At 38.1% G+C, this 22216-nt stretch overlaps 1 protein-coding gene across 3 annotated transcripts in view; it reads right to left on the bottom strand.

The window, feature by feature from the left end:
- Positions 1 to 22177, bottom strand: part of PDXDC1 (pyridoxal-dependent decarboxylase domain containing 1) — a 48969-nt gene extending 26792 nt beyond the window's left edge. For 2 of the 3 annotated variants that reach the window (XM_008591697.1, XM_008591686.1), the window contains exons 1-6: positions 22092 to 22177; positions 6929 to 7002; positions 6384 to 6452; positions 4307 to 4387; positions 2530 to 2676; positions 1175 to 1364 (exon numbers count right to left, since the gene is read on the bottom strand). In XM_008591697.1, coding sequence (XP_008589919.1) covers positions 1175 to 1364; positions 2530 to 2676; positions 4307 to 4387; positions 6384 to 6452; positions 6929 to 7002; positions 22092 to 22112 — 582 coding nt within the window. In that variant the 5' untranslated portion in view covers positions 22113 to 22177. The remainder of the gene's footprint in view (positions 1 to 1174; positions 1365 to 2529; positions 2677 to 4306; positions 4388 to 6383; positions 6453 to 6928; positions 7003 to 22091) is intronic. The other variant, XM_008591691.1, reaches the window with a different exon arrangement.
- Between the last annotated feature and the right edge of the window lie 39 nt (positions 22178 to 22216).

Genomic DNA, 22216 nt, shown 5'->3' with positions numbered 1-22216 from the left:
CCCCTAGAACCCTTATATCTTACAAGAGAAGAACCCTCCCATCCTATGGGTTTTGCCTTAAAACATTCTTGGCTGAGAGGATTAATAATTTCTTATCTCAAGGTAGTCCCTACAGTTGGGCTACATGCACCATGAGCTTTAAAAATGGTGAATGCTATGGGCTAAATGTGTCCCCCAAAAGTTCATGTATTGGAAACTTGATCCCCATTTTAATAGAATTAAGAGGGTGGGAAATCCAATCATGGTATTTGAAAGGTGGGGCCTTTAAGAAGTGATTAGATTGTGAGGACTGTAACCTCATGAACAGATTAATCCAGTTTTGGAGTAATGGGTGTGGTTCTGATGGCTTTACAAGGAGGGCTAGTGAGGTGGTTAGCTCATTCTTGCTTAGCCCATCCTCACCAAGTGACATCCTGTGTCATTACAGAGAGCCACCATTAAGAAGAAGGCCCTCACCAGATGTGCTCCCTGAACCTTGGACTTCCCATCTCCAAACTGTAAGAAATAAACTTTGTTCCTTTATAAAGTGCCCAGTTTCAGGTATTCTTTTATAAGCAACAGAAATGGACTAACACTGTAATGCTCTTTGACTTAGTAATTCTAGATTGACTCTGAAAATCTATCTGAGGAACATAATCCTAAATATAGAAAAAGCTTTATGTACAAAGGTATCCATAAAAGCACTACACAAAGAGCACTACCTGAAAATAGTAATAGAAAGCAAAAGAATGGAAACACTGTCCAAAAGAGAAACAGTTAATTAATTATACACTCACTTGAAGAAATATTATGAAGACATTAAAAGTAAACTTTCCTTTGAAGAATTGTTAAAGTATAATATACTCCTTTTCAAACAGTAAGCAAAAAAAAAAAAAAAAAAAAAAAATATGGCCATGTAAAAACACCTAAATACCCTACAATAAAGTCTAGAAAAAAATAAAGTGTCAACTGTGGTTGCCTTTGGGAAATCAAAAAAATAAAATATCTATCACATATTCTTTATTTCTAAATACATTAATATATGTTTCTTTTTATAATGACAAAACAAGCATATAAGAATCTTTCTCTTCACTTAGAAAGAAAAGCAGCTAGAGAAATGAATCTACACACTTTAAAAGTTTCAGGACAAAAGAAGACACTGTTTCTCTGAAATATCCACCTTATACCACATTACCTGATTACAAAGGTACTGGCCCAGGCCAGGTCTAGCAGCAGCACTAAGATATATAACAGGTTTTTTGTCATATAACACATTAAATCCATCCACTACAAAGTCTTCATATCGAGAATTAATGGCAAGCCTACAGATCTTTGCAAGTCCTTCTCTTTCTTCTTCATGGAAATAAGCACAGCCATTTTCATACCTGTTAAGAGACACCCATATATAAATATAGTCTCATTTCTGATTAATTCTGATTTTATATGTCAATCTTACAATCACAGAAGCAATTCTTTTCTCAAGGTAGAAACTGTCAGCTGTATCAGAGGATAGGAATATGAAACACCCTCACATGGATGGCTGACAACTCATTACAGCTGCAGGTTATAAAGGAGAGAGACAATAACTCTTCATCCATACCCAACTCAATAAAGGGCAGGAACTATGAAAACAAGTAGAGACTAGGAGTCCCCCAGATATAAAAAGCCCGAAGATCATGGTTCTGGTTTATTCTACAGGAAGGCTGGCACTGGATAAGCAAGCACCGTTCTTAGCAGCATCTCAGCCCTAAAACATCCAAAGTGAAAAAAAGTTGTCAAAAACTCTAGTCAGGCTAACTTTTGCTTTTACTATAATCTGCTTAGGGAGTTTATTCTTCTCAATCTCTAGAGAAGGAGGGAGAAAATTTCAATTATAGGCATTAGATTTTTACTAGAACAACAGAAAATTTCCCTTTGTAATAAAGTTAGGCAAACTTACACTATATGTAGGACAAGTTCTTTCCTAACGTCTGAAAGTGAGGGTCTCTCAAGTTTAACTGTTTTAATGTTAGGCAAACATTCCTTCTCTGTAAAAGTAATAGCGTAAACACCATACCTTTGTTTCTGTCTCTCCTACTGAAGAATCCTTAATTTGTTGTAATTCCTTAATAATGCCAAGATTATCACAGTTTAAAGCAAATTTAATTTCCTAACACATACTCATCTTCCTTATGACAGTTTCCTTTCTACTAAAGCACATTTGATCCAGTGTTTGATCCAGACCATTGCTCTATCTTCTGTTAACACGTGTCAATTAGAAACCCTAAAAATAACTACTGACATCAAACATACATGTGCTTATATGTTCAGTTCTTTATGTATATTAATCCATTAGCTCATTTAATCCTAAGAACAATTCCATGAGATAGATAATAATGCTATCTCCATTTAACAGATGACAAAACTGAGGCATGGAGATTAAGCAACGCTTCCAAGGAGGAGAGGCAATTTGAACCCAGGTGACACAGCTCTAGAAAAAAGGATCTTTCACAGTCTATACCTGACTCATAAATGTCTTTACTGAAAACTAAGAACTCTTTATGTCTTTACCTGAAAATTCTGCATAGCCATAAGGTAGTATCTGAAAGTATCCTAGTTGTAAGTTTTCTCAGCTTCTCTTTGTCCAGAGTTGAAATATAAGCTCCCAGACTATGCCCCAACAAAGCCATGTGACCTTGTTCTCCAATATTATGAATTCTGTTAATCAAAATTTGTTAGATTAAAAAAAGTATTAGAGTCGAAGCATAAAAAAGGAAAGAGAACTTAGAGACACACTATTCCACAGAAAATTCTGTCAGACTTGATATCCACTTACTGGCTCAGAAGGTAGAAATTCATATAAATGTAGAAAACTCAGTGCATATAAGATATCAATAGTTTTGGGAGAAAAATATTTTTAAAATTAAATACCAGCCTTCAGAACTATGGAGAGTAGAGCCAAGATAAAATGAGCAGAAAACTTTTTAAAAAAGAATTATTAAATAAAGATCAACTCTCTGCATTAAACAGCTATTTATTACAATAATACAGCAAATTCAAGGGGGACTAGGTATTGTTTGATATACAATTAAAATGGATGGACTAATTTCTCTTATAAAGAATAACTGTAAATAATAAGAAATGGGTTTACAAATGTTAACTATAAACAATAAGAAAAAGACAAAAAAACAAATAGGATCATGGGCAGAGAACAGACAGTTCATAGGAAGAGAAATATAAATGAGTCTTCAAACATACAAAAAGACACTTAACCTGGTTCATAATAAGAAAAATACAAATGTAAATTATGCTGAAATATCATTTCTCACTTATCAGAATATTATTTCTCAGAGATCCTAAAGTCAGATAACACCCTTTTAGGCAAAGGTATGGGAAAAGAAGTATTCTTATACATGGCTGGTGGGACTGTTAACTGGTGCAACTCCATGGAGGGAAATTTGGCAATATCTACCAAAATTACAAAAGCACATACTATTTGACCCAACAATCCCACTTCTAAGACTTTATCCTCCAGACATACTTGCTTCTATGACAAATGACACATGTTGAAAGTTATTGACTGCAGCAATGTTTATAATAGTAAAACATGAATAGGAGACTAGTTAAAGAAAATATGGTTCATCTATTCAAAGCAAAACTAAACAGCTCTTAAAAAGGAGCAAAATGTGTGCATACTATTTATGTACTAGAGGAGTGGGCATGGACATTCTGCTTGTGTATACACCCAGGTAAAATACCTGTAGAAGAAGAGGCAAGAAACTGATAACATTGTGTATTTCTAGAGAAGAGAACCAGATAGGAAGGCCGAAGTTGGAGAGGAAAATTGCCTTTGTATACTCTTTTTTACCTTTTGGATTTTAAGCCAGGATGACACATTACTTATTCCAAAATAACTAAATTTAAAAAAACTAAAGAGAAAATAAAATTAAATAAATAACTAGAGAGATGAATAAATAAAACAGATGCATGATTCACAGACAACGTGGACTACCACCAATCAATTCAGCTGCCACAATTCTTAGCAAGCAGAAGCAATCAGAAGCAGGAAAGCACACAGCATTTATTTTTGAGTCCTTCTGACAGCCCCTTGCTAAGACACAATACCATAAAAATTACGGGATCTGATTTTAGTAATGTGTTCCTTTTCCAAATTATTACCTAAAATACATAAATGTCTTTCTGAAAAAAAAAATGAACATTACTTTAATATCATATGCAGCTCTTAATGAAATATAGCTTCTTATTTCAGAAACCTGTCATAATGCAATCACTACTGCAATCAAGAACACAGATTTTCAAAGAGAAGCTGCCAACCATTCTCCATTACCGGGCACTCAGGGGCTCCTCATCTTCATCTCCGTGCATCAGATTCTGAACTAACTGGAGGATGCTCACCATATCTTGTCCACTGCAGAATAAAAAAAGAGTTGTCAAACTGGTGGAAAGAGTACACACCCACCACACTCTCAGTATTTTGCTCTTACAAACTAGCTTTGGAAAGTGTGTTGATTTTTTGTTTTTGTTTTTTTTTAACCAGATAGCTACAAGAGAAAGAATGTGGCTTCAGATACAGTTCACACTTTTTAAAAAACCAACTTTGAATTATAAACTGAATTCTGAATATAATCTTACTGGTTGTTAATTATATCTTCTACCTAAATATGAGTTTGACTTTTAAAAATTTCACCAGTCTTGCTCTAGCAATATTTCTGTACTGGTTTGTTTGAATCTTGGAGAAGACAAAGAATATTTAATAAGCATGTTATAAGAGCCAAGAGTCCTACAAGATGCTAGGAGGTCACAGAAGCAGCAAGCATACCCCAATGCCACCGACATATCTACTTTTCCTCCATGTAGGAGTTTGTCTGTTTGAACAAACAGCCCTGAACATGTAATACAAGCATCATTTATTACCAGCTCTTCTCCACGCTGTGGAACTTGAGATCTGCTTAGAGTGTAAAAAGGTTTACTTCTATCCAAGACATGTTACTAAATGCTCATTACATGGGGAAGTGGCACAATAAGAATATGAATGGCTAAAGTAGCAAGCAATGGCAAGGCAACTTATAATGTGGAATGCAAAAATTTTATCCCTCTATTAATGAGAATATACCTAATAAAAAGTTTTCTCTTTCAAAAAAGAGGTATCGTCAAAACAGTGCCCCAAAACCCATCCTCCCTAAGGTGCTGACCTTCACGTGAGAGGGGTTTTGGTCTTTGTACACTGTAGAGATTAGGGTAGGCAAGGGCCCTTGAGGCACACTTGGATGCTAACCACATGATCTTGAGCAAGCTATTCAACCTCTCTAAGCCCCTACATGACAGAATTGTGAGGATGCAATCAGACAGTGCATGTAAAGCATTTAACACTGTGCTTGGCATATCATTAGTCTCAAATGTTGGATATTAGCATTATTCTGTGTAAATACTCCTGACCAGTGGCTTCAGTGTGCTGCCACTCTAAGAGAATTTACAAATGTCCTTGGGACTATATCTCTTCTAGGGAAACTTCTGTGGAATTAGGAGAATAAACAAAACTAAACCCTTTTGTTCCCTTCAATAGGCCTGGGATGAGGAGACTTACAGGATTTGCTTCCCATTCTGAGTTGCAGAAAGGTCTTCACACCCAGGTTTCAAATTAACACCATTCATGCCACAAGTAGGAGTGGCTATTTTAAAATATTGGTATCTGGGTGTGTTAAATGTGACATTATTGGCATATTGTAATCCTTCCTTCATACTTTTCTTCTGCAACCCTGTACAATTTATATTCAGGTCAAAGGACAATTTAAGGGAGTTGTACTGTTTACCTATATGCAGTTTCCTGGTTATAAAAGAAAAAAAATGTTTGTCTCAGGGAAGCTGAGCTGGGACTTGAATTCCAGACTGACTGCTAACATCTTGTGAAAATTTTAGTCAGCTACTTATTTTTATGATATTTTTCCTGCTAGCTCAAACCACAAACACTTGACAGATTTGCTTTAGTTACCAAAAAACAAATCACTCTGGCAATCAATGATTAAAGCTGACATTTTCTTTTCTTTTACTATATTTAAAAAATGACAAGTCATCAAATTAAAACATATCTCACAATAAAATTGAGTCTGCTGATTAGGTTACAGGTTTCAAGGATGAAGTACGATATTCAGTTATAATCACATTCATGAATTGCTTTGAGTCATGAAGGTTGTATTAAATTCTGAAGGGGAAATGGAGAAAAGCCGTAGACTTTATTACTGCCAAGCAGCCAACGGCATTTCAGTTTTCTAACATTAAACTGCACATAACAACTTAAATTTGCTTTGTGCTCATTAAAACCAAAATTATAAAAAAAAGATGGTAAAATCTTGGTTTAAGCAAAATTTACACCCTAACTATGGGTACTGATCTTCACTGCCACCTACCTGCCCTGGAGTGGCCCAGGAATATCCCCTGATATGAGCTTCTTTCCATTTTCCTCTTCTGTTCTTCTACTTTAAAGGAAAGGAAAAACTATTAATTTATCATCAAATTTCTAACATTTGAACATGCAAACATGTGACATTTAACCTCTTAGTGACTGATGTAGGATCTGAAACACATTTATCACATCAGTTTGAATTTGATATAGTTTGAGTTTCTTTAATATGAAAAAAAAATTTCAACTTACTTCTTGGTTAGTTGATGCCCTACATGACCTGAATAAGTATTTATAGATTTGAATCAATATATTAAGTAAATTAAACTCTTACTAGACAGAATTGAAAATTATGAGTTCTTCCCCTCAATTTTAAAATCTTTTAATTACAAAGCACCTTCTACCCAAGACAAATACCAATTTTTAAAGTCAGCTGAAGCTATGTGTGACATTCTGAAGCCAAGAGGTGTCTTTAGCAGAAGGAACTAGAGCCACCAGTTTCACAACAGGTTGGACACGTTTAGCAGGGCCACCTCTCTCCCACATGCTCACCTCTGACTGTCCTCTAGCATCTTCATTGCCTCCTTCAAGTTTTTTCCCATTTCAGCTAATGTAGGGTCTGCTATCTGGGAAACAAACCAAAAAAAGGTTAAAATTTAATAATCCTCTGTTACTTCTGCAACATAATTCATCCAAAAAAGTTAAAAGCAAGTCTACTTTCTTCTTCTTATTATAAAACACATGGACCTAAAGTACACGCATGATATTAAAACTTCCAACAGTACAAAAATATAACAAAAAGTAAAAGTCCTCTAGTCTTGCTTCCCAGGGGAAGCCACTTTTAAGCCTGACATATCTCTTTCCAAATTTTCACCTTACTCACATGCACCTCTGCAACTTGTTTTTTCCTACTTTATAGTAACTGGTTTCATGTCAGTATTCTCACTTCATTTTTCTTAGTGGTTATACCTTATTCCATCCTACAGTTGTACCATAGTTAACTAGTTCTGAATTAATGGATCCTTAGGTTATGCCTAGTTTTCACTACTAGAAGCAAGGTCCAGGAAAGTGTGTACAGCATGCTATTTGTTTTACCTCTGTAGTAAGCTGAAAAATGTCCACCCCACAAAAAGATCCTAATCCCTGAGATCTGTGAATATGGTATCTTATATGGCAAAATCTTTGCAGATGTGTTTAAGGTAAGGAATTTGAAATGATGAGATTACCCTGAATTATCTAAGAGGGCACAAAATGCAATCACATGCATCCTTGTAAAAGAGAGAGACAGAGGGTGACTCCACACACACACATACACACACACGCACACAAAATTAAGAATGTCTCATGGCTTTGAAAACTGGACTGATATCACCCCAAACTAAGGAATGCTTGCAGACATCATAAGGTGGAACAGGCAAGAAGGGACCCTCTTCCAGAGCCTCTGGAGGGCGGCCCTGTCAACATCTTGATTTCAGCTCAGTGATATTGATTTTAAACTTCCGGCCCTCAACACTGTGAGAGAATAATACATTTCCGTTGTTTAAAGCCATGCAGTTTGAAAAATAGCTATTATTAGTAAATACAGATAATTGATATCATAATAGTAACATTTAGAGAGTTAATTGTCCCACCTCTTATTGACTGACATAGAATGCTCCTGAAGTGGTAAGAATGTTGGGTGTGCAGACCATCCACTTAGCCTGAATTTATCATGATCCAGGGTGACACACTGAGTTTAATGTCATCAAAACAAAGCATGACATATGATGTAAAAAGAGGACTCTCTATTTTGAGCACCGTAAGTACTTTGCTCTTGGGAGGCCAAGAGAATATTGAGGAGGAAGTATCTGACCTAGTATTTGACTTGTAACATTGGCTGCATGGTGGGAAAATGATTCACGTTGTCCAACAAAGGGAAGAAATGAAAAGACTAATGGAGGGGATGATAACCCCCTCAACTGGGTGGAAATATCTGGTGGCTTTTGAAGAATGTATTGAAACAAACGACACTTCCAAGCTTTCTGCCAGAAAATTGATTGCATATTTTTAATGTTTGGGAAGTGCGAGATCTACTCTGACCAGCATCATTAAAGCATCATGCCAACAACAAAAAAATAAATAAAAAATAAAGCCATGCAGTTTGTGATAATTTGTTACAGCAGCCACGCAGAGCGTATATCTGGAAGAAGCTGGTAACAGTGATTGTCTCCAGAGAATGGAACTGGAAAGATGAGCACTGAGGTCTGAGGGGGTCTTTCCAGTTTGTACCATTTGACCCTTTTGGATTTTAGTACTATGTGTACATTTATCTCCCATCCAAAAAGTAACTGAAACAAAAATTTAAAAATGCTTGCACAATTAAAATACACACACACACACACTCATTTTCCTTACTTTCTTCTTAATCTTTGTAGCGATTTTTAGGGGAAGAATCTTTTTGCCTCGAATCTCTAACATAGTATGAGTTGTGTTACAAAAAGTTACAGAAACTCTCTTTTTTGTTTCCCTCTCACTTTTCAAGTGCACTAGTTGAGGGAGGACCTGTATTTATTTTCTGTTCTCTTCATATTGCCTACTGCACCTAGTAATATTTTCTACAGAATAGATGTGCAATATATGTGTACTACATTTAGTACTGCATTACCTCTTCAAATTTATTAAGAAATTCTACTCAATTTATCAATATAAGAATAAGAAAATGTTAAATTCTAGAAGGAACCATAGCGATCTAGTCCAGAGTTTTCCAGCTGTGTTCTTTTGAGCCTTAAAACTCCTGGGAAGAACTTTGGAAAGGAAGGTTTGGGTAGAAAGTTGGGGTCTTTAGCTCCCCATCTCCCATTAAGAAGATCAACTCTGTTTTATACATAGGGTTTTGAGTAAAATTTCATTTGTAAGAAGCTCCATTAGAAAGAAGAAGAAGAAAAAAAAAAAAAAAAAAAAGCATGAAAACCTCTGATTCTGGTGGGGTCTTTAGCTCCCCATCTCCCATTAAGAAGATCAACTCTGTTTTATACATAGGGTTTTGAGTAAAATTTCATTTGTAAGAAGCTCCATTAGAAAGAAGAAGAAGAAAAAAAAAAAAAAAGAATAGCATGAAAACCTCTGATTCTGGTCTAACATTTTAGAGGTGAGGAAACTAAGACTTACAGAGGTAAAGTGACTTGCCTGAGATCATGGAACTAAAAAATTACAGCATGATTCCAGAATTCTCGATCCCTGACTCCTATTTCTGGCCTCTATTACATCACACTGACTCCCAAAAGGACTTACAAAGTAATCATGTAGCTACAACCACTCAATTTTCACCCAAAATAGAAAAATCATTTTAAAAGAGGTATCTTCAATAAAATTCACAAATGTAACCATAAGATAGGTTATAAAGCAATCTAAAAGGGTCTCAATGCTTTCAGTTAATGATTTTTAGTAGGATGAGGAACAGATAATAGTCAAGAGAATTTATCTTAACTCCTAAATCTGCTGGTCATGTTCCTTATCGTTGTCACCTCCTGTGACACTCACATTCATACCTCCACACTTCAAACTTCTAACACCTGTCCTGTTGGAAATATCCTTGTGCCTTTTATCTATCTCTAGCTACCTATTCAATCACAATTCAATATTTCCAAGAAATCTTTCTGGATAAAGCATTTTTACTCTTTCATGTCCCCTCTAACGACATCAATGCCCCTTTCCCTAAACCAAACACCTGGACTTGTAGCCTGACAAAAAATTGTTGTATTTATGGGGACACTGGGACAGAACCCTCAAAAATTGGGGCCATTCTGATATGCAACTCTATCCTTATGATTCCTTACACCCTCGACAGTGAATTATTTTACAGATGTTCTTTCCAGTACAGATATGCTCCCCAATTAGATTATAAGCTTCTTGAATGCAGGGATTCAGACTCCTACTAATTTTGATTTTTCTTTTAAGACCAAGGATCTAAAGTTGGCACACTTCTCAGATTGTCATAGTACCCCTTAAAAATCCCTTAGGAAGGCATGCCAAATTGAATATGAACATACTGACTCTTTATAAATGCAACACAGCTAATTTTTCCTACAGAAATGGAACAAATTTTTTTCAGTTAGACAAAATAGTTGATTTAGTTTAGAAGTCACTTTGTGTGGACAATACACATTCATAAACACTACAAACACATGTAATGACAAGATGCTTACACTGTGAAAGGCAGGAGGAAATGTGATTCGTAATCCCCCATCAAAGTCTCTCACTCTATAGTGCACTCTCATGGAGTGGACTGGCTGATGTTTAAATTGTTCTTGCTCCTACTCTCTTTTGGAGAGCTGGGGGAGGGAGTGAGTGGGTAGGGAAAGTAGCATTTACAGTTAAATTTGGGTAAATTGAATGTGAATATGATATGGCTCCAATGCTATAGGCCCTCATGTGCTTGTTGCATTAACTGGATAATCCAAAATGTAAAGTATTATCCAATTGCAGGATATTAGGCTCTAAGCCAAGGAATGATCTAAAAAAAAGATGTATATCTGTTGTATATCTAGTAACTGATCCCTTAAAACTAAAAACCATGCCTACATAAGCTTCTACTGAGGGTGGCCACTACTTATTCACATTTTGTATCCTCAGCACCTGTTACAGTGTCAGACAACGTAGCTGTATTACCAATGCTGATAACAGCAGGATAACAGATAGACACAAACCTAAATGTACGAAGAACATTAAATTGTATAAGGATGTCTATTATTCAGTATATAGAAGAAAACTGTTTTATGATATGGGGGGGGGGGGAAATAGTATTCTACATTAGGTTCCTAGGAAAAATGTCATCGAATATCTGTATCCCTTAGCGCCTATGACAGGGTCTGGCACAGAATAAGTATTCAATAAGGTTTATGATCCTTAATAATTACTAACACTTACTGGGTTGCTTACTATATTCCAAGCATTATGCTAATTAACCCCTTTACATTACTTCCTAACGAATCCCAAGCAACAGTTAGTATGCTTTAGAGCCAGAATTTAAGTCTTTATTACTCTAGAACCAGTGCTCTTAACCACTAAGCAATATTGCTTTTCAATTTTACCAAATTAATAAAGCAGCTCACACTGTGAAAAAGCTCTGTACTCAAAAATCGTAATTAGAACTAAGGTTTAATTATAAAGATTATCCTTCCTTGAACAATGTTTTCACCTAGAAAAGGAGCAACTCTCCTTATAGGGAAAATTTCTATCCTACTATAATCTCAACTAGATGACCATAAACTTATCACCCAAACTGGGGCATTTTTAAGAGTGAAAGGACGTAGTAGTAATAATTAAACAAGGACAAAAGGTATAAACTGGGATGGTCCTGTGCATACCAGGATGCACAGTAACCCTACCTTTAATTAAAATTTTACTTCAGATCTTAAACCATTATTTCACTTAGTGAAATCCATGCAAAGTTTTACGATGGTGGTTGAGTTATACGGTAAAATAAAAGACAACTTGAAAGTAGAGCACCTGCGGTGTAGGTATTGCCTATGGCATCACTCTCAATACTCAAGGATCACACAATATTGCTACAACAGACTCTTTTTCCTACCTCTAAACATATCTGAATACATTTTCCCTTATGTAAATCTTGAGTAAAATGACCTTACTGAAAATCTGGGGCCTACTAGAAACAATTTCAGAGGGGCCGGCCCGGTGGCGCACTGCTACAGTGCGTCGCTTGGGAGTGCAGCGGCGCTCCCGCCGAGGGTTTGGATCCCACATACAGACCGGCGGCTCACTGGCTGAGCGAGGTGCGGGCACAACACAGAGGGTTGCGATCCCGTTGCCGGTCCTGGCCCGGTACGGGCACGACACTGAGGGTTGCGATCCGTTGCCAGTCACGAAAAAAGACAAAAAGGAAAAAAAAAAAGAAACAATTTCAGAAAACAACATCCCTTTATTAATACGTCAATAAATTCCACTACCCCTTCTGAGGTCAGTTGCTGTTAGGTCTCTTTTCTTTCCATCATCTTTTCTACCATCCTTATGTAAGCCAACCAGGCTGTAATATAGTATGTGAATGTGGTGTTTTAAGATGCTTTTCTAGGAAAGGGAGCCGTAACCAACAATAACTTCTGGGTTGGATTCCTAGGACCATCTCCCACCCCAGGTCCCTAAGCCTTAAAGAGGCTTGTAGCCATTATACCATTAAAAAAAAAAAAGAAAGAAAAAAAAGTGCAACAAAGCATTACAGAGTGTGTATTTCCACACGTACATTTTCTGATTACAAAAATGATAAATGCTGATTGCTGAGAAGTTAGAAACAGTTATACTTCTCATTAGGCTGCAAATTTATAAATTATATTTCAGCTATGGTTGATTCTGCTGTGTAATGAAATGGATTCATTATTTTTGCTACAATTATATCTAACACAGATGCATGACATGACTTAATTCAATTTCAAGGTTCTTGAGAACCATTCAGTTGTAACCTAATGTCACAGAACTGAGACTTCAAAAGGCAGCTCATTTTGTAAAACAAGCCCTACTGTTCATCCCTTTATGGGCATTTTTTCAGGAATCATTTTTATACTGGATGATTTTCATCACTTTCACTCAGTATGGGATATTAAAATACCCTGCCACTATCAGAAAAAGAAATACTATACATATAATGTTAAAATTTCTTAAAGTTCTCATAATTTAAGTGTTGGGGGTACCAAGAGTCAAATGCAAGGTAAAGTATAAGGGGAGTAATTCTCTAGTAGGAAATTGTAACACTGGTGCAACTCCTACCCTTATTATCTGGAATACGTTCTATCTTTTGCCATCTCATGTTTTAAAACTGCTAGTCATCACCTGCTAAACTGACTTGACATCCCACATATAGGATGTAACCTGCAGTTTGGAAAACAAACAGCAATTTTTTTTTTTTTTTGTCTTTTTGTCTTTTTCCGTGTCCGGCAACGGATCGCAACCCTCAGTGTTGCCCCCGTACCGGGCCGGGGACCGGCAACGGGATCGCAACCCTCGGTGTTGCTCCCACGCCTTGCTCAGCCAGTGACCGGGAACCGGTCTGTATGTGGGATCCGAACCCTCGGGCGGGAGCGCCGCCGCGCTTCCCAAGCGGCGCACTATCCAGTGCGCCACCGGGCCGGCCCAACAAACAGCAATTTAATGAATGTTTGCAGCTACTAATAAAATGGTATAGGGCTGGCCCCGTGGTGCACTCGGGACTGTGCAGCGCTTGGGGGCGAGCGCGGGTTTGGATCCTATATAAGGATGGCTGGTGCGCTCACTGGCTGAGCGCGGTAAGGGCGACACCAAGCCAAGGGTCGTGATCCCCTTACTGGTCACAAAAAAGACAAAAAAAAAAAAAAAAAAGGTATAAACAATCATTTGTTAATAAATGAAGTTTATTAACTCAGAAGTTGCTTATCATAACCTTTCAAAAGCAGAAATTGCAGTAGGAAAATAATAAAATGGGTCTGGCCTTAAGATTTGGGAATTACTGAACTACATCACTTTTTATGTTTTCTCAGCTTTGAAGCATGCTTAATCAAGCTCTTGTATACACCTTCTTCAGTTAAACCAGTTTACCAAAGCGTGACTTAAAAAAAAATTACACATTTACTTTTACGTGAATTGGAAAAAAAAGTAATACCTCAAATTCCTGTCTGTCAAAGCACAGACATTACTGCTTAGCACAGATCTAACTTTAAAAATAAAGGGGGTGGGTGGGTGGAGAGGGCAAAACTATGGTGACAGAAAGCAGATCAGGGATCCACTGCAAAGGGACACAAGTGAGATGAAAATGCCCCATATCTTGATGGTGCTGGTGGTTACATGAATATACACAACTTCCAAAACACAAACTGTAAAATTAAAAGATATTTTTATTATATGTAAACTGTCCCTCGATTTAAAAAAAAAGGAGGGATGTAAATTGATTTAAAGTCAATTTAAAAGAAAATATTAAGCAAATAATAGTACAGGTGATACACTAATATGACAAAATCCACAAACATGGTACACGTATAACTGTTTGGGAAATATAAAAAAAGGGAATAAAAAGAAATCTAAAATTACATTAAAAAAAATATAAACCATTAGGATGGCTAAAATCCAAAAGACTGAACGATAAATGCTGGCGAGGTTGCGGAGAAAAAGGAACTCTCATACATTGTTGGTGGGACTGCAAAATGGTGCAGCCTCTATGGAAAATGGTATGGAGGTTCCTCAAACAATTGCAGATAGATCTGCCATATGACCCAGCTATCCCACTGCTGGGAATATACCCAGAGGAATGGAAATCATCAAGTCGAAGGTATACCTGTTCCCCAATGTTCATCGCAGCACTCTTTACAATAGCCAAGAGTTGGAATCAGCCCAAATGTCCATCATCGGATGAGTGGATACGGAAAATGTGGTATATCTACACAATGGAATACTACTCAGCTATAAAAACGAATGAAATACTGCCATTTGCAACAATATGGATGGACCTTGAGAGAATTATATTAAGTGAAACAAGTCAGGCACAGAAAGAGAAATACCACATGTTCTCACTTATTGGTGGGAGCTAAAAATAAATAAATAAATTCACACACACACACACACACACACACACACACACACAAAACTGGGGGTGGGGGGGAAGAAGTCATAACAACTACAATTCCTTGAGTTGGTATGACAAGCAAACAGAAAGGACATTGTTGGGTGGGAGGAGGGGGTGGGAGGAGGAAGAGGGAGGAGGGAGAGAGGTTTCGGTAATGGGCAACAATAATCAACCACATTGTATATCGGAAAAAAAAAAGAAAATGCAAATTAAAACTACAAATTATTACTATACACCTATCAGAATGAGTAAAATTAAAAATACTGACAATACCAAGTACTGGTGACAGTGTGGAGCAATTGGATCTTTCATACATTGTTGGTGGGAATATAAAATGGTACAGTCACTGGAAAAGTTTGGCAATTTCTTATAAACAGCTATTTACAATATGACCCCATGATTGTACTGCTGGATAAGTGTACAGAAATAAAAATATATGCCCCCATAAAAAAAAAAAAACCATAACATTCATAAATAATAGAAGCATATAATACTGTAGTTTCAATAAACTATTTTTTTCAGGGGAGGGATGTCAATATTTGGGGGACTCTAGGGCTATTGAAAGAAGAAAAACTAAAGAAAAACCAGCTACTCACATCAGACAGAAGACCTTGGTGTTATCAAATGCTAGTTTACACTGTATGTATGAGACGTATAAAAAACCACTACCTTTATCCAACTGATCAAAATGAGATAAAGCTCCAAATTGCTATTTCTAATGTACCAACTACTCTTACCTTCCACAGCTTTCTAAACAAAGTTAATCCTGAATACTGATAATCTTCACTTCTCCAAAAATCATACATTTTCCTCCCAAATGAAAACAAATAGTGCCTGCTGTTTAGCAGTAGTTAAACAAGCACCCAAAACACTAACATGTCTACTACGTATCTGAGAAGCCACAACAAGAACAGGGCAGCAGCTGCCACAGAAACACAACTGTTCCTTATGGGCCAATGATAAAAGGACAGGAATTCTCCAAGTTTATACGGTAATTTGAGAACCTGGCTTATCTTGCTGGAGTCTCGATTTCTACATTTGTAAGTACTTTTGCCTGATTTCAGCAGTAGAGTATTTAATTAAGAACCAGGCACTATTGTCTCCTTCTGTCTTCTAAGAACTGGACACTCTTTGAAACTCTTAGTTTTAACTATCATGGACTCTATGCTTGAGTGTTTCTGAGGGAACATGAAGACATACTGTAATAATTGGCTCATTAAGCACTATAATTTCCTAGTTGAAAAGGGATATACGAGTATTATATAAGGTGTATTTATTAGTACTTAACCTTACAAATTCCTCAAGAAGAGAGGCAGAAAAGAACAAATGGGAAAAGAAAAAGGCAAAAATACACAACAGTAGTAAAAATCTGGTAGAGGTAAGGAGGCAGCAAAATCAATAACACCGGATCAAACCCCAGTCACAGAAAGCAGTATGCGTGGGGAAGGCACCCAAATCATTTGTCTTACATATGTGTTAGAAATGCTTCCAAGCCAAAGTTTCAAAATAATGTATTTCTAGAGACCACTACTTCTGGAGAACCAATTCATTTAGACATTATATCATGAGTAAATGCTTCCAAATAACTATACAGATGGTAAAATACTACACAACAGGCAAGCTTTATTTCTAAAAACTTTACTATGCTTTATTGGCATCACACATTTATTCTGCAACAAAAAGAAAATTGATTAAAGAGAAGCATGCTACAGTCACAGATATAACAGCTTTTTCACTGAGCTTCTTTAAAAGGAGTGTGTTTCCTAAGACTTGTTAGAAGGCAATCAAATCAGAAAAATAAAGATATCTATTACTCTTACTGATATCATTATTTCCAAAACAGAACTGGAATTTGTAGGATTAATGTTGGCAGCACTATCTTTAAAATAATAAGATAAATTCTGAGGAAAAGAAATCCTCAATTCCTGAAGCCGTATGTATCTTCAGTTCTTTAAGATGGAACTGTGTAAAAACTGCCAATATTTAACTGTTTTTAATGTTCAAGAACAGCACCTTCACATGGCTCTACCTAATTAATTGTCCAGTCTAATAAGTAATTCAGTCTCACTAGGCTGCTGAAAAGCTCACTGTAGCTAAACGTCCAACATCACTGAGGTGCGCTTTCAAAGTACAGGCTTTATTTTGCTGTTTCTGCTTTTCTGCAGTAGGAAAAAAGTTGTATTAGAAAAGTTTACTTCTCCCTCAGTCATTTGAAACTCAAGAATGAATTTTCCACAGAAATTAAAAATAATAGGGCTGAAGGCTAGGGACTACCTAACTGTAAGGTGGCTGCACACTTAACATTTGCAGCAAAGCAAAAAACTATTGTAATAGTAATTAAACAACAAAAAACAATTCTGAAATAATTTTATGGCCTTGACTACTACTTAAATAGATTTAGTTTCAGCTAGATAAATCAAATTTCTGAAAGGAATTTTTGGACATTTTCAAGGTATCTGGAGGCATTGGTTCTTTTTTATATCTGATTTAACATCAAAAGATGAAATGGCTTTGCTGTCTCTTGATTTATATTCTACCAGTACTATCATGAGGCCTAATCATATCATAAAGGAAAAATCTACATTACATTTACAATTAAAACAGATTCTGGAAAAGCATAATTCTGAGCTAAATATTCTACTTAAGAATCTCTTCCACAAAATCTTTCCTGGTCACTTGCTCCAGGATTTATCTAAAAAATGTATGCCCCTTGCTAGAATGTACCTGGAGAGATCATGTCTTATTCACCTTGTGTCTCCTTCAGCATTCAGCACGGGGCTTTGAACATAGTTGAGCTTTGACTAATAAAAATTATAAATCAAAACAGGTTTCTGCAGTAGGCAACAAGAGATGACATGAAGCTCAAGCAACTCCTACCTATAACTCACAATCCTAGATATAGTGGAACACATACGGGACTGGGAAAAGCCAACAGCTCTGCTACTGACTACCTCTGTAATCTTGAATAAATCAAGAATCACTAAGGCCACAAATTTTTAGGATCAGGAACTTTGTACCATGGCTAAATCTCATTAGTTTTCTCTGACACCCAGCATTAGATAATCATTTACCACCACAGCCACCACCTACCTGTATGCAAAACCCTCACATTAGGATGATGCAGGGATCAGCTTTAAATGAATGTTAAAATTACAGCCTATCATGTCCTCACAGAAGTCCTCCCACTCGATATAAAAGAGTAGAACCTACAAAGGCATATACAGAAGTTGCTCATTTTTAGCTTGCCTAATAGGGGTTCTTTACCCATATTTTTAAGTAAGGAGCAGGAACAGAAATTCTAGCAGTCTTGATCAGTAAGCAATGATCAGGAATGTTCCATTCATGCTGCTCCTACTGCTCCTTATCAAATTCTAGCATAACAGTAAGGTGATAAAGAATTGTCCAAAATCAGGCCCAAAGAGGAAAAAAAAAAAAAAAAACCCAACCAAAAACACAAAACTTAAGATGCGTACAAGAGCCAAAAACGAGCTGAGTCATCATTATTTAGGTCAGGAATGGTTAAAGTTGCTACTTTCAGAGACAAGAATTAGGTATAATAAGTAATTAAATTGCCCAGGTCTTTGGTGCTGTCCAGTAGAACTTACTTTGGTGATAGAAATGTTCCATATCTGTGCTGCCTGGTATGGGAATCACAGTCCACATGCAGCTGTTGAGTACTTGAAAGGTGGCTAGTAGGAGTGAGCAAATGAATTTCAAATTTTACTTAAATTAATCTAAATTTAAATTGCCAAATGTGGCTAGTAGCTACGGAACTAGACAGTGCATCTCTAGATCCTCTTAGTGATTTTCTTTTTTTTTTTTTTTCTTTTTGTCTTTTTTACCGACCGGCAACGGGATCGCAACCCTCGGTGTTGCGCCCGCACCGCGCTCAGCCAGTGAGCGGGAACCGGTCTCCACATGGGATCCGAACCCTCGGCGGGAGCGCCACCGTGCTCCCAAGCAGCGCACTCTCCAGTGCGCCACCGGGCCTCTCTTAGTGATTTTCAACAAGAGGCAATTCACCCGACCCCTAGGGGACAATTGCCCCCATCTGGAGACATTTTTAGTTGTCACAGCTGGGGAGAGAGGTGCTACTAGCATCTAGTGGGTGGAGGCCAGAGATGCTGCTGAACATGCTACAATGGACAAGACAGCCCCCGACAACAGAGAATTATCTGGCCCCAAATGTCAGTAGTGCTGAGGTTCATAATCTCCACGCTAGGTTTGCTCAAGGATGTAACTAAAATTGCAGTACATCTTGTCTAAACATAATAACCAGGAAGAATGAAAGTTTTCAAGCAACAGGAAAAGACACCGGCTCTTCTATAAGTTTAAAGTAGCAAGTTCTTACTGAAAAGTGTATATGTGTTGAATAATCTACTAAGATCGTCACCAGAGTAATTACTTCCTGTGGCATTTTTTTTTTACTTGAATATTAACATAAATAAACACTGTCAGACTATGCTACAGGGTCTGTCCTTATGTCAGTCATATAGTACTGGGGAAAGGGGAAGAGTCCCTACTCCTACTCTCTTAATTTGAATTCCTGGCCCCCTTAATTAACCTACCTGGTTTCTTGAGTCATCACTAACTTCAAATATAAGAAAACTGATACTGTTGTAAAAAAAAAAAAAAGCAAATCAAGACAAGAAAATGGCTCTGTCACTGCAGGTCTGCACGTTTATGTATTTATTACCTAAAGAAAAAGCAAGGGTGGAGAATTATATTTGGACCAAAGGAAATGTACGGAGTGATTCTACTAAATGATAATAGCATACTACATTTTAGAGTGAGAGATATTACTCGAAATTTTAGAGGATGAGTATCAAATAACATTGTGGTTTCTGTAGCCAGTATGAATTACGCAAGGATCAGTTTAAATGGGATCATTCAGAACAGCTCAAATAGCTCTCGAATTTATATTAGCAATACAGAATTAACCCAGATTAGTCTATTTCTCAAAGAAACAGGAATAGAGGGAACAATTCAATGTTTCATTTTGATTTAAATTATTTTTCAGAACACAAAGTCATCAACATTCATATTATAGTAATGCTTTTTCTTTTCTGCCCACTTAGCACCAAAAGAAATTGTTCATTACATGTAAGGTCCTCTGTTATTCAGGGAATATAAAAATAAAACTGTTAGTTCTGAAAAACTTACATTCAGAGTTTGCACACTGGCTTAAGGCAGAAACTTCCAGCCTACACGTTCTGAATTCCTAAAAGATCACTGCAATTTTTGTGAATACTCCAGCCTTAAGCACGCTGGAGTTTCAGTACCTCTGCAGATCTTCATTTGGAGAGTTTAAGATCTTTTATCATCAATTAACATTTAGTGAGCAACCGCTGTTATCTACTAATCAAATGCCAGAAAAAGTAATATTTAAAGCAGGATTCCAACCCACTCTGTTTTGCAGCTTGCTAAGAACTGTTCTTGGAGGAAAAGATCATGCCAGTTTTTTAGGTTTTTAATTGAAATGACACAAAGCCCAGTCCCCCCACTGTATGAAATTGGAAACAACACAGAAAGGAGATTTTAAGCATCAAAATGATTCAACCACTGATACTTCACACATGATCTAGAGCAGGGTTTCTCAGCCTCAGCATTACTGACACTTTGAGCCAGATAATTCTCTGGTATGGGGGCTACCCTATGCAATGTAGGATGTTTAGCACATCCCTGGCCCCCACCTACTAGGTATTAGGAGCACCTCCCTGCCCCTGTTGTGACAATCAAAAATCTCAGACGTTGCCAAATGTCCTCTAGGGAACAAAATTGCCCCACTCTTAAGAACCACTGATCTAAACTGAAACTCAAACAACCAGAAGGTAGACATCATGCTAATAAGAAGCCTGGAAAGACTTTATTTCCAGGCAGAAAAAACACTTGACATTCCCAACAGAGATGGCGCAAGAAAAACATTATCCTTTCCTTTTCTTGATTGTCTTCCACCCCACTTATGCTAAACAACCAAGGAGGATAGACCATCGTGTGCACATGCATACAACTTCTCCACGATTACTGCCTTCAACAATCCAGCCACAAGTGACCAACTCCAGAGCAGCTACTTCATTGAGAAAAGACAAAATATGTTATTTCCGTCAGTTCAAAATTAAAATGAAGCAGTATTATAACACTAGCATTGCTCCCGAATTCCACATGTATGAAAACCTGGGTCTGCACTGGACTGGACAAGCAGAATCCCAAGCTGGAACAAAGAGAAAAACTTTGAGAGAGGGTAGAATGCCAGGTACTTAAGGCAGGAATCCATGGAGAAACCCAAGCACCGGTTCTCATTTACAAGCTCTAAATGTGAGACAATGAGAATCCATTTCACACGCCAGAGCAAGTCAGCCAGGTACACCACGCTGCCGTTCCCCCAAGGGGAAAGCAGAGGAAGGCACTGCTACCAGTGGATTTCGGGTTGACACAAGGGTCTCTCCTCGCCACTGGAAAGAGGGGGCCAGGAAATAGTGGGGCAGCTGCGATTCCCGAACCTAAGTTCGCAATCTGCGAAGTACCCACCCCTTTCTGTATCTCAGAGGTCTTGCCCGTGTTCGTAGGCTACAGCATCAGAATCACGTGGGGGAACTTGTTAAACACGCAGACTGTTCTGCCCCCAGAGGTTCCGACTCGAGGGATGAAAATCTGGATTTTTACCAAGGACTCAGGTGACTCTTACGCACGCTAAAGTTGGAAAACCACGGCTTTACCAATTTTCTGCCTAATTTGAAGACCACAGAAAACCTACATGTTTAGAGCTGGCTCCGAAACAACTGGGGCTTTTTTTGCAAGCGCTCTTGGAGCTGCAAACTGTTAGCTCTTGTCATCCGAAAGGCCAGCCGAGCTCAGGCCGGCCCACCGCAGAACCTCGACAGGGCCCGAGGTCGGCCCCGCGGCCCCGAAAGAACACGGCCCGGCCTCCCTCGGCCCGCCCGGCCCAGAGAGACACCCGACCCGTGACGTGGCCAGGCCTGGGCCGGAAGCTCTCACGGCCAGGCCTCCTCCGAAAGGGCCCGTTAGCCCCCGGCCCCCTCCCCGGGTCACAATGGCAGCTCGCGACCGGGAAACAGTCGCCCCGGAGGCGGAGGCCGCGGGCCGCAGCGCCGCCCCGCTTCCTCGCCTACGGACCTTCTCCAGGGACGCGTCCATGGCTGAGGCGGCCGGCGGAGTCCGGTGGTGGCCCGGCGGGCCCGTGCACTACTTCCGCCTCCCGCGCCCAGCCGCGGTTTCCACGCTGGCAGCGCTGACGTGCC

Source organism: Galeopterus variegatus, unplaced genomic scaffold (assembly GCF_000696425.1).
Source record: "Galeopterus variegatus unplaced genomic scaffold, G_variegatus-3.0.2 Scaffold150, whole genome shotgun sequence".
Classification (NCBI taxonomy): domain Eukaryota; kingdom Metazoa; phylum Chordata; class Mammalia; order Dermoptera; family Cynocephalidae; genus Galeopterus; species Galeopterus variegatus.
This window is presented reverse-complemented; position numbering and strand designations above follow the sequence as displayed.